Source organism: Rattus rattus, chromosome X (genome assembly GCF_011064425.1).
Source record: "Rattus rattus isolate New Zealand chromosome X, Rrattus_CSIRO_v1, whole genome shotgun sequence".
Lineage (NCBI taxonomy): Eukaryota > Metazoa > Chordata > Mammalia > Rodentia > Muridae > Rattus > Rattus rattus.
The window spans coordinates 24,585,203-24,600,571 of NC_046172.1; the positions used below are offsets into that span (position 1 = coordinate 24,585,203).

At 41.2% G+C, this 15,369-nt stretch overlaps 1 protein-coding gene across 1 annotated transcript in view; it reads right to left on the reverse strand.

Annotated features, from left to right (window-relative positions):
* The window catches only part of Ca5b (carbonic anhydrase 5B), a 35,808-nt gene extending 21,237 nt beyond the window's left edge, over positions 1-14,571 (reverse strand). Inside the window, 4 exon segments of the mRNA XM_032890350.1 lie at positions 3,888-3,912; positions 3,914-4,054; positions 4,056-4,090; positions 14,381-14,571. Of these exon segments, the coding sequence (XP_032746241.1) occupies positions 3,888-3,912; positions 3,914-4,054; positions 4,056-4,090; positions 14,381-14,522 (343 nt within the window). The 5' untranslated portion in view covers positions 14,523-14,571.
* Positions 14,572-15,369: the final 798 nt, after the last annotated feature.

Genomic DNA, 15,369 nt, shown 5'->3' on the forward strand with positions numbered 1-15,369 from the left:
GTAGAGCAGAGAGAGAGAGAGAGAGAGAGAGAGAGAGAGAGAGAGAGAGAGGAGAGAGTTTTCAGCTAAAAAGTAAGAAAATTGTGTCATTTGCTGGAAAATAATGGGCGTGAATCTTGAAATAAGCCAGACTCAGAAGGATAAGTAATCATTTGTGGATACTATTTTTATAGATATATAAAACCATGTAAATATACATATATGGAAGGAAAAAAGTAGCAGGAGGAAAGATGGAGAAGGAGTGGGATACGGGGTCCCTATGCTTAAAATATATGATATCCTTTTAAGTTATCTTTATGAAACCTAACGTTACGTCCAATGAATAAAGACGCATTAAAGAAAACTGCCTGTCTAACAGAGATAGGAGGCAACCCTTACTTCAGCCCCTGCTCCCAGGAAAAGAGCAGGCCCTTTTGTCATCCCAGATTTTAGTGGTCTTCTCTCAAGTCTCGCTTGGCCCTCCAAAGACCCACTTTGGAAATTGTCCCATTGATTTTCTGTTCAATTTGTTATCATGTTCTTCTCTCTTGCTTTGGGTTTAACTTCTTCTTCTGTTGCAATGTCCTAGGGTGGGAAGGAAAGTTTAGTGATGGGACAATGCTCCTCTCTGCTATGGACCTTTTCATCTAGGACTTCCCTCCAAATGCTCCTCCAGCTGCATCCTGTAATGGCTGCCAAGGTGTTTCTGCCCCATAACTTCCCTGGCTCCTTCTCCTCCACTTTACTCCGGATCTTACAACATACTCTGCAGCAGCAGCATGTCGTGGGGCATTTTCGTTTATATACTATTTTGATATCCATAAGGTAGGTGCTCCTTCTAGAACTGTTTCTTGCTTTTCATCATTTCTAGGATGTCTTTGCTTCCTTTCATTGTTTTCTTTATTGTTTGCTCATTGGCTCTAACTTTTCCCTCTTTAAGTGCTATGGATTGTTTTTGAAAAAGGTTGAAGAAATAACAATGAAGAATAAGCAGGAATTTAAGAGGCAGTCAGTCACTGAAAGGAAAAAAAAAAGAGGGAGACAGAAAGTCAGGTAATTACTAGAGATTGATGGTATTCTATAGGAAAAAATAATCAAACACTATAAAAAGAGGTGACATTTTTAGCCTTCTCCAAGAAAGTGAAAAATAAGTAACTTCTTTAGAAATTTTCTTGCGTGTTTATAAAAACAAATATGACCAAACCATAGGACCAACTTTTACACATCCACTCAGTCAGAGAGGCAGGACCTGAGGGGTCTTAGTCAGGCAGCTCTATAGTCCCCGATTACCTATTGCACGGGAAACATGAGTCATTTGTCTCCACCTGACACAACACACGCAAATGAACAGAATAAGACTTTTTAAATCTACAATTTGAAAGAAAAGGATGAACTTAAATTAAAACAGCCATTGAAGCCAAGTTGTGGCACACCTGTAATACCAGTACTTGAGAGGCAGAGGCTGGAGGACATGGAGTTCAAGATCATCCTTGGCTACATAGAAAGTTGGAGGCTACTCTCAGGTACATGAGATCCAGTCTCAAAAACAAAACAAAACTGAGTCACAGCTATTTAACTCTGAACACTTTTGGCTTTAACTCATTTTGTTAAGAAAACCTATTGACCAGCTTCCTAAGATTCCCCACTCAATGCAGCATGACAACTGTCCACACGCTAGGTCTACCAAGGGCGTTCGCAGCTCACCAATACCCTAGAACCTGCAGAAGAAAAGAAAGACTACCAGGAACTGTGATAGACTCAGCTCTGAAGGGACTTTGTAGTGTACCCAGAGTGAATTATAAGGATAGATACCCACAACTGCTCTGACAGAGATGACACTGGAGCTCCAGTATAGTCCCAGGGAACATTGAGATTTAGTTTGCTGTTTTGAAATTTTCTGGAATTCTTACACATGGGGGGTAATAGACTTCCAGGTAAATGGCAACAGACTCTAGAGTTTTGGGGACATTATGAAAACAAAGTCCATAAATCTGTAAGGAAAAGAAGCAAACTCCTTCTTAGTTTGAGGCATGATAAGTAACACATTCTGTGTCTACTCTAAAGAAAAAATCAGGGCGGGGTGGCAAGATGGCTCAGTGGGTAAAAGGAGTTACTGTGCAAGCATTAAGACCCAGGTTTTAAACCCTAGCTAGCATCCATTAAAAAAAAACCTGGGCATAGCTAGGCTTGCTTGTAACCCTAGCACTGAAGAGAGAAAGAAGGTCTCACCAGTTCAATGGCTGGGCAGTCTGCTGAAATGAAAGCACTGGCTTCAGTGAAAGGCCCCCATGTGCAGGGAATAAGGTGGCTACCAATAGAGGAAGACACTGCCATCCTTTCCTGGTGTCTGTATGCATGTACACAGGTACCCATATCTACATATATTACACATGCCTGCCTACTATACACATAAGCGCTTTACACAACACAGAGCAAAACAGAGGGGGTGTGTGGATTTTAGTCCAAAAGACAGGTTTAGATGCTTCCTAAATCATAGCAGAGAAGGATGCTAGAAAGAAGAGATAGAGACAGGGAAAAGACCTAGAAGAGAGGTCTTTTTGCTCTCCATGGAGCCAAAAGGACCAGAGCACCATATCTAAACACCAAAGAATTACAAGCAAATGCAAATAAACAAAGGAGTAGCTGAGATCTGCACGCCAATTAATTATGTGTATGTTTTTTAAGTTACACTTTTTTAATTTATCCAGCATCACTGTAATAGAATCGCCTCATATTCATGAAAGAAAGCCATTTTCTCTGAGCTCAGGAGCTGTCAACATCAGTTTGAATGGTATCTGGTGTCTGCTAATGTTCATGAATGGTGGTCTGTGTGCCTTGTAGGACATTGAGTACCATCCCTGGTCCTGAATCACTAAATGCTACCTTTGTTCTCCTTCGCCACTAGTTGGAATACTCAAAATGCCTACAGAGTTTTCCAAGAATCCCCAGTCCAGGGACCTGGGGAGGAGTGAAGCAATCGGAGGATGGTGTCCAAACTGCCCCTAATTGACAACCACTCTATTAGCTATACTATTTTGAATAATAATTGTTTCAGAGTAGTAGTTAGTAGACATCATCAAATCACAGTGTTCTGTTGTTGTTTTGTTTTGTTTGAATTGGATCTTACCATGTAGGCATGGCTAGCCTGGTTATCACTATGGAGACCAGACTGGCCTTGAACGCACAGATCCACTGGCTTCTGTGCCCAAGTACTGGGAGTAAAGGTGTATGTCACCACGCCTGGCAGACCTAAGTAATACACTTTAACAAAACTAGCATAATGTAAGTTTCTTCCTTCTCTGTGACGCGTCTTAACTATTTAAAATCATAATCTAGCAAATACATAAATATTATTTTTTTGCCCCATTTCAGGCAAATTGCAATCTGATACATTAAATGTGATTAATATTTCTATTTAATATGACGGTTCATGTAAAGTCAGAAAGCAGAGGGAAAGTTGTACATATTGAACATATACATAGAAAATAAATTTCTAGCAAAGTTAAATTTCACATATTCTCTTTTATAGTGGATATAGAAGGCATATGTAAGCAATAAAATATCACTTAAATTGGATGGAAGCAAATGATTATACAAACATTTTACATATATTCAAAAAGTAAATGTGAGTTTCATGCCACTGTTAATAAAAAAGGTCACTAGTATCATGGAGATAGAGAATACATGATGTATTTTTTTCAGATTTATTTATTATATATACAGTATTCTGCCTGCGTATGCCTCATGCCAGAAGAGAGGCAGCAAATCTCATTATAGATGGTCAAGATCTTTGGAAGAGCAGTCACTGCTCATACCCTCTAAGCCATCTCTCCAGCTCCAGATGTGCTCTATTTTGATATAATGTAGTTCTTTTCACTATACAAATGACTCCCAGATCTTTCCTTTACCTGATTTATCTGTAGAATCTTCAAAATTCCACAAGAAAAGGAGTACCCGGCTGTTTTCAGATGTGGAGGCAGGTGGCTGGGTCATAAGAAATGGTGAGTGGTTTTAAGCCAGGGTCATAAACACTGTCCCTCCATCGGATGTTGATAGGTGACTGCCGTCACCTGCTTAGGAACAAGGTCCAAGTTCTCCCAGAGTGGAGGTACTAGGAAGAAGCAAGTCCAGGCAGTGTAAGCAACTGCTACCTAGTACATAGACCAACCCATTTGGGAAGAGCACTTGAAGGGGCAAGACAGCTCACAGTCTCAGAAATTAGCTATTTGGGGCCTTAATCAACTGCGTAAAGAAAGCAGATCATGGCAGGTCAGAAAGCACATTGTGGGGGAACGTTCATTCTGTCACCTCAGAAAACCAACTCATCTCAGCCTGTTTGCTAATGTGATCTGAAGCCAGTGCCATCGTTCTGAGGAATCGGCACAATATCTGGAGAGTAGACTATAGAAAGAGTTTTCACAAATGGTGTTGTTTGTTTCATTGCAATTCATTGACCTCCAACCACCTAAACAAAGTCAAGTGAACCTTCAATAAGGGACTTTATCTCAACAAAGGAAACAGGGTTAAAACTGTTGGAAAGCACCCTTTAGTTCAGTATCGTCAGTTTTCGGTTGCTCGGCTGGTGTAGCCTGCCTCTTAGGCAATGACTGCGTCACATAGGTGTGCATGCTTCATTAGCCTCTATAATCATCTGTGAGGACTAAGCAGCCACCTTCTAAGACCTGGGTGAATACCAGCATTGCTGAAGTCCCCAAAGTTCACATTTTTCCACAAGAATGTGCACACTATCTCTTAAGGTATATACATACAGTTTGTCCAAAACACGTACTGGCTATCTGGCTCATGCCTTCTTCCATAAAGCCAAGCCAAGGTTTTGGCAGTAATGTATCACAGACTTCCTGATGAGAACACATAGAAGCCTATTCAACGACACAGAAATGATGAACAGAACCCACATCTATCAGTTTGGGGTGATCTCCCTTGCCAAACTGAATAGCTGCACCCAGAAGAATCCAAGTAGATCTACATCACTCCACACAAAACTCGAGTCCAAATGGATCAAAGACCTGAACATAAAACAGGATACACTGAACCTGAGAGAAAAGAAAGTGGGGAATGGCCTTGAATGCATTGGCACAGGAAAACATGTTCTCAACAGAACGCCATTACCACAGTCACTGAGATCAACAACTAATAAATGGGACCTTATGAAACTAAAAAGCTTCCGTGAGGCAAAGGACACCTGAGATGGGTTGCAGATGCTTGGCCCAGAGAGTGGCACTATTTGGAGGTGTGGCCATGTTGGAGTGGTTGTGTCATTGTGGGCATGAGCTTTAATACCCTAGTTCTAGCTGCCTGGAAGCCAGTATTCTGCTAGCAGCCTTCAGATGAAGATGTAGAACTCTCAGCTCCTCCTGTACCATGCCTGCCTGGATGCTGCCATGCTCCAGCCCTGATGAAATGGACTGAATCTCAGAACCTGTAAGCCAGCCCCAATTAAATGTTGTCCTTATAAGACTTGTCTTGGTCATAGTGTCTGTTCACAGCAGTAAAACCTAACTAAGACAGCATCTTTGCAGGTTTTTTGGTCTCATAATGTAGAGTTGGGGATATATATATATATATATATATATATATATATATATATATTTACATACACACATATATATGTAAGTAATTATGTATACATACATATATATCCCCAACTCTTTCTCTATATGTATATATACAAACACATATACGTGTGCATGTTATATATGTGTATATATATGTATATATACATATATATGTATATATTCCCTTTTCCTCCTGTAAGTCCTTTGTGTATATATTATGGCTTACAGTTTATTGTTTTTATGGGAGTTCTAAGTATGTGAATGATTGGGCTGCTGTATCTACATCTGTTTTGTTTTTATGCCTTCTGCTCTTTTCCTTCTGTGTGTTTCGTCCTATTCCAATGTGTTAGTTTTTATTATTTTATTATAATTTTAGAAGCCTGTTTTCTAGCCTGATCCATAGAATGAGTTACAGGACAGCCAAGGCTAAATAGGCCCTGGAAAATAAAAACTAATAAGAATGATAATAATTAATTAAAAATGCCAGGCATGGTGGTAGTGCACACCTTTAATCCCAGCACTCAGGAGGCAGAGGTAAATGGATCTCTGAAGTCAATGCCAGCCTGGTCTATGTAGTGAGATCCAGGACAGCCAGGGTTATATAGGGGTTATATAGCCCTGTCTCAAAAACATCAGCAGCAACAACACCAACAATTATAGGAGCGTCTCTATTTTCTACTGAGAGACAGAAACATGGCGCTCTGGCTGTTTTGGAACTCCCACTGTAGACCAGGCTGCCCTCAAACTCACTGAGATCCACCTCCTTCTGCCACCAGAGTACTGGGATTGAAACTGTTCACCATCATCTCCTGGCCAAAAAAAAACATATATTTTCAATAATAGGAAAACAAATAGAAGCACCAAGAATGGACAGATTTAAGGCCAACCAGAAAAGAAGGCTGCAGACATGGGTCCAGAGTATCTGAATTTGGTTCCAGGTACCCACATAATGGGCCCCAGCCACATGTTAACTCCAGCTCGAGAGGATCTGTCGCCCTCTTGTGGCCCCTGTAGGAACTTCCTCAAGTACATAAACATACATACATAACAAATTACACATAAAAGTATACGTAAATAAAAATCAAATAAAACCTTTTTAAGAAGCCGGAGCTAACACAGATGGACAGAAGTTAGTACCAATGTCCCGTGCACCTTGTGTACGACAGCTGTGCCGTTAGCCAGGAAAATCTCCCATATACATTGGTGCCATCCTCACCCTAGAAACACAAGGACAGAATCCTATCGCTGCTTCGCTATTATGGAGAAGATATTTCACTTCCTTTTAATTTTGCCCAGAGCCAAATTCTCCCAACTTGGCTTTAAGTTTTTGTTTATCTGATTTTTAGGTGCCCCACAGTTATGTACTGAGTATCCCTTGAGGACGTAGACCAGCTGTTCCTCAACGGGAGAGAATCAGGCCCCAAAGAGACATTTGACCATTGCAGTGCCTCGGAGTAGGGTTCTACTGACACCTACTGGACAAAGGCGAGGTAAACACCCTTCCCTACACAGGACAGGCAAAGATTATACTGCTGGAAATGTCCGCAGAGCCAGAATTGAGAAGCTTTCACTTAGAGCCCACAACTATACATGAACTCAAAGTTTGATTCCCAGCCCACTCAGTTTCAAAGATCCCCGACCCAAGGAAACCTCCTGTTCTTGTCCCTGTGATAGTCACTAATATACCTGAGAAGACCATTCAAAAGGCAACAAGTGAGAATGTCCTGTGAAGATGACGGAAGAACTGGAATGCTGGTCATCAAGTCCCTAAAATAAGGTCCTCTGTCATCCTTGATAAAGATTTCACTGGAACATGGGGAACTTAAGCTCTTACATTTTTTTAATTCCCCCTCTCCCTTACTTTCTCCTTTTAAACAAAAAAGCAGATGGAACTGAGTTCCTGGCACTCTTCTGCCTTGAGAGAGGAGGATTGTGTTGTGTTCTAAGAGGTCTTATTTTCACATTTCTCATAGAAAATAAAACAGCAATGTTTGGGTCAACTACAGCTCAACTTGGTAGACTGAGCTTGTCCATGAGAATCTGTAATCACTGTGGTAGTGGTTCAGTGGTATCTGGTTCATCTCCCAGGTATTGTACCCTAGGTTCAATCCCCAGGACTGCAAATGATAGGTATTATATAGTTATTATTATAATAAAAGATTCTGCAGCTGATAAACACCAATACTTATTTGTCTTAAGATTGATTTTTTTTTTTTACTTTTATGAATGGGGTTGTTTTGCCTGCATGGCTGGCTGTACTACACGTACCTCTTCCTCCCCTCTAAACTTTAGATTCCATGTTAAGCATACATTTGCTCTTAACTCTTATTCATGTAGCTTCAATCCCCAGCACCTCATAAATGACGTGTGATGGTGCATGCCTGTAACCCCAACACTCTGGAAATGGAAGCAGGAGGATCAAAAGTTCAAGGTCAGCTCCATTCTCATAGTGAGTTTGAGGTCATCCTGGGCTACAGGAAGCCCTGTCTCAAAAGAAAAAAAATTCACCTGGTAGGTGGGTTTAAGCCCCCACTGAAAGCTATGTTGCCCCCACTTGTCTGCTCTTACTCACTACCACTCACTCTCTTGTTGAAACAAAACTTTACTCTTAAAATTTTAGTTAAAACAAAACACAAAATCTCAGCAACATGACTGCCTAAACATGACTCAACAAGGACCACAGCAACAGATGTGCTATGGTGGGCAGGGGAAAGATTACAACGACTCAACCCTAGACAAAGGTGCAGGTGACCGAGGAATCTTGAGAGCAGGAGAAATGGTCTTCCCCAGGAAAGAGCACACCAAGTGACTATCCAATACCAATGGTCATCCCTGAAATCATACACGGAAGTAACAATATACAGACTGAGCAGGTTGTACTTACATATTTAGGAGTGTGTGTGTGTGTGTGTGTGTGTGTGTGTGTGTGTGTGTGGCCATGAATTTGAAAAATAGCAAGGAGGAATACATGGGAGGGTTTGGGAGGAATAAAGGCAAGGGGAAAATAATGTAACTATATCATAACCTCAAATCTTAAAGAAAATTCAGGGGGGAGCATTACAGATGTTGGCCAGAAAGAAAGCAGTTCAGGCCCAAGTTACTGCAGTCCACTGAAACAAGGCTTGCTAGCAGTCGGGACAATGTCTGGAAGCTCTAGAAACATGAGGAGGAAGTTATGTGGTTGATATGGAACCTACATGGAATCTCAGTGAAAGGAACAGGGCTACTGACACACGTACAGCTTTGGGACAGGAAGACAGCCTGTAAAGAGATGCTGTTCTCCCCACTCCTCCCACCTCTCCTCCCTCCCATCCTCAGGCACTTTGTCACTGAATTTAGAATAGCTCAAAGTATTGCTCTGGTTCCTCTCTGCACCGGAGCTTTTCAGTGTGATATTGACTTAGCTCAAGAGGCTGCTGTAAAACGGAGATGTGCTATAAATGAATGACACTAAGGTCTTTCACAAAAGGCTTAGCACAAAATCATGCAAAAAACTCACTTACAGTTCTTAGAGTGGTTTCATGTTAGAAGTATAATATCTTTGATACAGTAGGTTAACTAAAATATATTAGAATTAACTTATCTAATTTGTACTTTAAATTATTATTTATTGATTGATTGATTATATATGGGTACTTTGCCTACATATATGCGGTTTTGTCTACATTTATGTCTGTGCAATGTGTGTATGCCTAGAGCTTGCAGAGATCAGACATCAGGTGGCCTGGGACTAGAGTTACAAACTCTGGTGCTAGGAATTGAACCTCGGTCCTCTTGAAGAGCAGTCAATGTTATTAACCACTGAATCATTTATTTGTACTTAAAAAAGCGAAGTCACTAGAAAACAGAATTGCTTACATGACTCACATATGGTTCGTGTTACTCATTTATTATGCAGCACCATTTATGAATAATTTTTACACTACCTGTTAAATACATCAACATCCAGAATACAGTGGATTAAAAAAAAATCACCAAACTAATTTCCTTTTCTGTTTTCTAACCCACACTGCCTCTCTATCCTGTCTTTTTCATGAGGAGTGTGCTTTTCCCACAGAATCAAAGACTTTCGTAGTAGGTTTTGGCCTTAAGACAGGGGTATGAACAACGGAGTACACAGGCTCTCATTAAAGCCTTACCGACAGTCACAGAAGCACAAATGGCTTTGCTGGACTATCAGGCTTATGGGGGAAACCCAGAAGCTGAACTGACCAACCAGTGGAATCACATGGCATTGTTACCTCAGAAAATAAAGCCTGCATTCCCTGTGTCTAGCTCCAGGGCTTCCTGTTAGTTCCTGGGAGCCAGAGATGGCCTTAAACTCAAGAAATTCCAGTGAACTCCCAGTCTTAAATACAAATTGAAACATCTGGGGCATTTATCATCAAGGAGTTATCAATGTGTGTTGCTGTCAGGAACTGCTTTCATCACCAGGTCACCTATGCATCTGTTGCCATGGCAACAGCCATACATTCCCAGCATACCTTTGGTTCAGCTCCCACCTTCACCTGGGAGTGGTTCTGTCATTTCAAATAAAAGGCAGACCTATCTTGCCCCTCTTTTCTTTCTCTCTCTTCTCCTTCTCGGCCCCTGCCCCAGGTCTCCACCCTCCCAATAAACCTCTCCATGTTGTCCTGGTGTGGTTTGTCCGAAATTTCCATCCCAACAATGTCGTTTTGGTTTGGTTTAGTTTTGAGACAGTTTCTCACTCTGTAACTCGGGCTGGCCTGGATCCACACTCCTCCTGCTTTACATTTCTGAATATTTGTGTTGGAATCACAAGCATGGGCTGCTATATCAAACATAAAAAGACAAAGTCAACCAACCGACCAAAGGACCTTTAAATAGGTTGGAGAGCACCTGCCTTCTTGCAGATGACTCAAAGATGGTTTCCACCACCAACATGGAAACGCGCAGCCACCTGTAACTCCAGTTCCATTAGATCTCACTCCCTCTTTTGGCCCCAGAGGGCACCCACACACATGTGGCACACACACACACACACACACACACACACACACACACACACACACACGAATCAATATAATGAAATTAAATGTATAAAAGAACAAAGTCTTAAATGTGCTTATTGATTTATTTTTGTCTGTTTAATTATGTTTGTTTGTTGATGCTGGGATTATCGTATACAGCTTTAGCCACCATCCACCATGCCCAGCTAAACAGAGATTATTAACAGAACTGGAGATTATTAAAAGACATTTTTTTCTTCTTTTTTCTTTTTTTCGGAGCTGGGGACCGAACCCAGGGCCTTGCGCTTGCTAGGCAAGCGCTCTACCACTGAGCTAAATCCCCAACCCATTAAAAGACATTTTTAATGTAGTTTTTTTTTTTTTTTTGGAGACAAGGTCTTACTATGTATCTGGAACTCACAGAGATTTGCTACCTCTGCCTCCCAAGTGCTGGGATTAAAGGCATGTGCCACTGCTACTGGTTTAATATAGAATTTTATGGATGGAAGTTACAATTAAAAAAACAAGGCTAGAACAAGATATACCCAAGTATGAGCTTCTTAAAGAGAGTCACCTAAATAAGCTGTTCTCCCCCATCAGATTATATATGTATCTATGTACATACATACGTATGTATGTATTTTTATTCTTGTGTCTCTATATGGGATGTGTGCCTAAGGAGGCCAGAGGGTGGTGACAGGTCCTCTGGGGCTTGAGCTGTCCAACATGGGTGTTGGTCTTCTGCAAGAGCAGCTTAGTTAAGCAATCTCTGTAGCCCCCTGAGCAAGCATCATAAATAAAACAATGTTGTGAAAACTCCATACAGAAACATTCAGTAGAATTTCTTTTGAGGATGGAAACTTCGAGTATGGCCAACTATTATGCACACAGGGTTCTAAAATATTAATGAATTTAAATTGACATGTAAATACATGAGACTAGTGACAACATTTCTTTCTGTTCCTTTTTGTCATTTGTTTCTTCTTTTGTTTTATCTTTGTAATTTCATGTTTTTTAATGGCTGTATTTGATATAGTGCAGGTCAATAATTTTAATGTTCCTCTTCCTTGTATAAAAGAAGGCAGATGTGATACACAGCTGTAATCCCAGCATTCAAGAAATAGAGACAGGAGAATCAGAAATTTAAAGGCAAACTCAACTACACAGAAAGTTTGAGGCCGATCTGGGGTATATGAAACCCTGTCTCAAAAAGAGCGAAATCCAAATAACTAAATAAATACCTAGAGAAAGATGGAGACCATTAAGCAACACTAATGTAATAACAAATCTGTCCCATTTTTATCGTCCATCATCTTCTTTATGCCTTTCATTAAATTAAAAATCACTAAGTCATCAAATTCATTTTCCTGTGTTTTAGGATCTTATGCCTAATTTTTTAATGTAACAATTAAGGTAAATGGCACTCTGAGAGAAACTAATTTTATTTTCATCTCTGGCAATAGGTATGCAGTCTATTAAGTCTTTAATAGTTCCTGATTACATCTCAGGAAAACAGTAAACAGCAGTTTGAATAGACAGCCATGATTACTGGACAGGGAAAGAAGGTGAATGGCGATGAGCTTCTGCATTTTCCACAATCTCCTACTTCCTTTATTCCTTGGTCTGTTTTATATTATAAAGGTCAGATTGGAAGCTGGGTGTACAGATGTGTGACTGTCACACTGGCACACCCAGAGACTAAGGCAAGAAGATTATCCAAATTTCAAGGCCAGCCGAAGGCTAGAGAGAGGGCACAGAGGTCTTGAGTTCAATTCCCAGCAACTACATCGTGGCTCGTGACCATCTGTAACAGGATCCAATGGCCTCTTCTGGCATACAGCATACATGCAGACAGAACACTGTATACATGATAGATAGATAGATAGATAGATAGATAGATAGATAGATAGATAGATAGATAGATAGATTAATAAATGTAAAACAAAACCAAAACTTCTCAAGACCATACTGTGCTCTAAGAGTCAGAAGCTACGTAAGAGCAGACAAACAGTGGATAAAATGGTCAGATTTGACCTCTGACACAAGTACCGAATCTATGAAGATGACAAACAGGATGAAGATAAGAATGATTATGACACTAAAAAGAAGCAGCCAGAACTGAATTTCTAATCTTTAACATCCTTTCCTGTCTCAGAGTAGCCAGCCTTCTGGCAGGCTATTGAGTTGTCAGGAACAATGAGTATTGTCTTTCCGACTATGCAGGGGTAGGATATAGGCCTGCAGACAGGGAAATATGCTCAGTGGGGCAGCAAAGATATTCTCCTGCCCAAAAAAGGGTTGGGATGCTGTTATATGCCAAGGGTCAAATAAAAGGAAACTGCCCAGTTTTCCCCACAAACTCAGAAACAACAACATGTCTGAGTTTGAGGGAGATTACTCAAGGAAGGTTGGCCCTCTCTGTCACTACCATCTGCTGCAAATACTGTCCTAATGTTATAGCACATGGAATTTTAGATGTGTAACTTTTAACCTTCTGCTAAAAAATAAAAGAAGAAAACTTTAGTAGCTGGATGGGTATGACTAATGTTTTCCATCTCAGGCCACAGACGACAAAGTACTGAATACACAGAAAGCCACTCTGGCTAGTATGTGGGCATACTTGTAGGAAGCCACACCCAACGAGCAGAAATTTTTTATGACTCAGGCCAGTTTCTTTTAATGAGAAGACACCCAGGGCTGAAAGTAAGGGAACTTTCAGTTAACATAGATTTATAGAGCAGTTTCAGAACCCCAGGCTTACGTGAGATTAACACTGTCATTGGCAAACGTTTTCTTTTACCTATCTTTTACATCTGGAGTCAGAGAGAAACTTAGGTCTCACTGCAAACCAGCATTCAAAACGTTTGTATGGTGCTTTGTTGAGTTGTTTTGTCTTCTGGGAGTGGAAATTTCCTCTTCAGTGCTAATAGTTAGCGACCTCATCTGCCCATAAACTCAAATGAACCGTGTCACAAATGTACACAGCATTCTTTCTCCTCATCTCAATGGTTGGTTCTTCTCCAGAGGGCAATTTTGTTCCCTAGAATTCATTGAGGACTGTCTACTTTTGGTTTTTAAAACTGGGGGGTGGTGGTGGGAGCCTGGGATGAAGGGAGTAAATATCTTCCCCCACAGCCCTGCACCCATGCTAAGGTAGACAATCCCTGCAACACCATGACATGGGCAATAACTTGAGTCTCCAGGGGAGCAGCAGGGCACTGAAGGAAGAACATTTCATCTCCTATGGTTACAGCAGAGCACACACGGGCAATACGGTCAGCTAGAATTAACTCCTGGATTTATAACGCCACACGGGATATTTTGGAGCATGAACACAATGGCTCACTTGCAAAACCTAACATGCAAATTCTATAAACGTCAGATGCAATGCAACACCTGGGCAGTGGTGGTGCACGCCTTTAGTCCCAGCACCCAGGATGCAGAGGCAGGCAGATCTCTGTGAATTTGAGGCTACTCTGGTCTACGGAGAGAGTTCCAGGGTAGCCAGGGCTACAGAGAGACTGTGTCTCAAAAGATAGACAGACAGACTGACTGACTGACTGACTGACTGACTGACAATCGATCCACTGTAACAATTTGTAGTTTGTAAGTCAACCTTAGTCAAAGGGAATGAGATAAGATACCAGACTTCAAGACATTTCACCATCTTCACAGCCCTTGTTCCCTTTCAGCATGCTATCATTTAGCACGCTAAAACAGGTGGAAAAGGACTTTCCATGTCTGCTGTCTTTACAGTCACCTTCACAGTTCTTAAGGTGTAGGAGCCCACACTGGAATGTCTACAGGTGATTAGCAAGCAACCTTTTTACTCTCTTAAAGGAGTGGAGTACTCACAGGCTCGGTTCCTGGTTCTGTATGTGCAGGTATACAGACTGCAGGACCTCAGTGGCACCAACCTCGGAACCCGGAACCGTCTCCACAGCAGCGTGCACGAAGAGACTTGTAGACTCACTCTCAGGTGACTCATCACTGTCATCTTTAGCTTGGAACACTCAGCAATGGCTAAACAGCTCGGGAGCCTAAAACCTGGAGGAGGACAGAGGAAGGAAAGCTAAAGGTGACAAGCAGCGAAAAGCACAAGGAAACCTGGGAGAGAACAACACTGGGATGGCTGGTGCCCATCCCGATGTGGGGGAGGGGCAGGGAGAGGCGATAGTTCATTCACTCTTGTTCTTCAAACCGAGTGCCTTGGTGGCATGCAGGGCTCTGAGGACTGACTCAAGAGCTTGGCAGTTCCCTCAGACTTGGCAAACGTTAGAGGCCCAGAGAAAAGATTCTTCTTCGTACATATAAATAAAGACTGTGGTTCCTACCATACCTTCAAATTAAAAGAAAATGTATTGTCTCAAGTCGTAATTAGTTATCCAGTATGGTATTTATATATGGGAAGAGTTCAATGATTAATGCTCCTTTCAGGCAGCCTGAATAAGAAAATAAATCATTTCTTTCTGGCTATTTTTTTTTTAAGGAAGCCAGAAAGAAATGATTTATTTTCTTATTCAGGCTGCCTGAAAGGAGCTTGCTTTAAAAAAACAAAACAAAAAATAAATAAATAAAAAACTCCACAAAAACAACAACAGCAAGGGCTGGAGAGATGGCTCAGTGGCTAATAGCATTAGCTGCTGATCCAGAGGTCCTGAGTTCAATTCTCAGAGACCACATGATGGCTCACAGCCATGTAATGGGATCAGATGCCCTCTTCTGTCTCATACTCTTCCGTCATAAGGGCACACATGTAGAGTGCTCACCTACATAAATAAAGAAATCTTAAAAAGAAAACCAACAGTAAGTACATCTACCAGTGGTTGCCGGTGGTTTGGAAT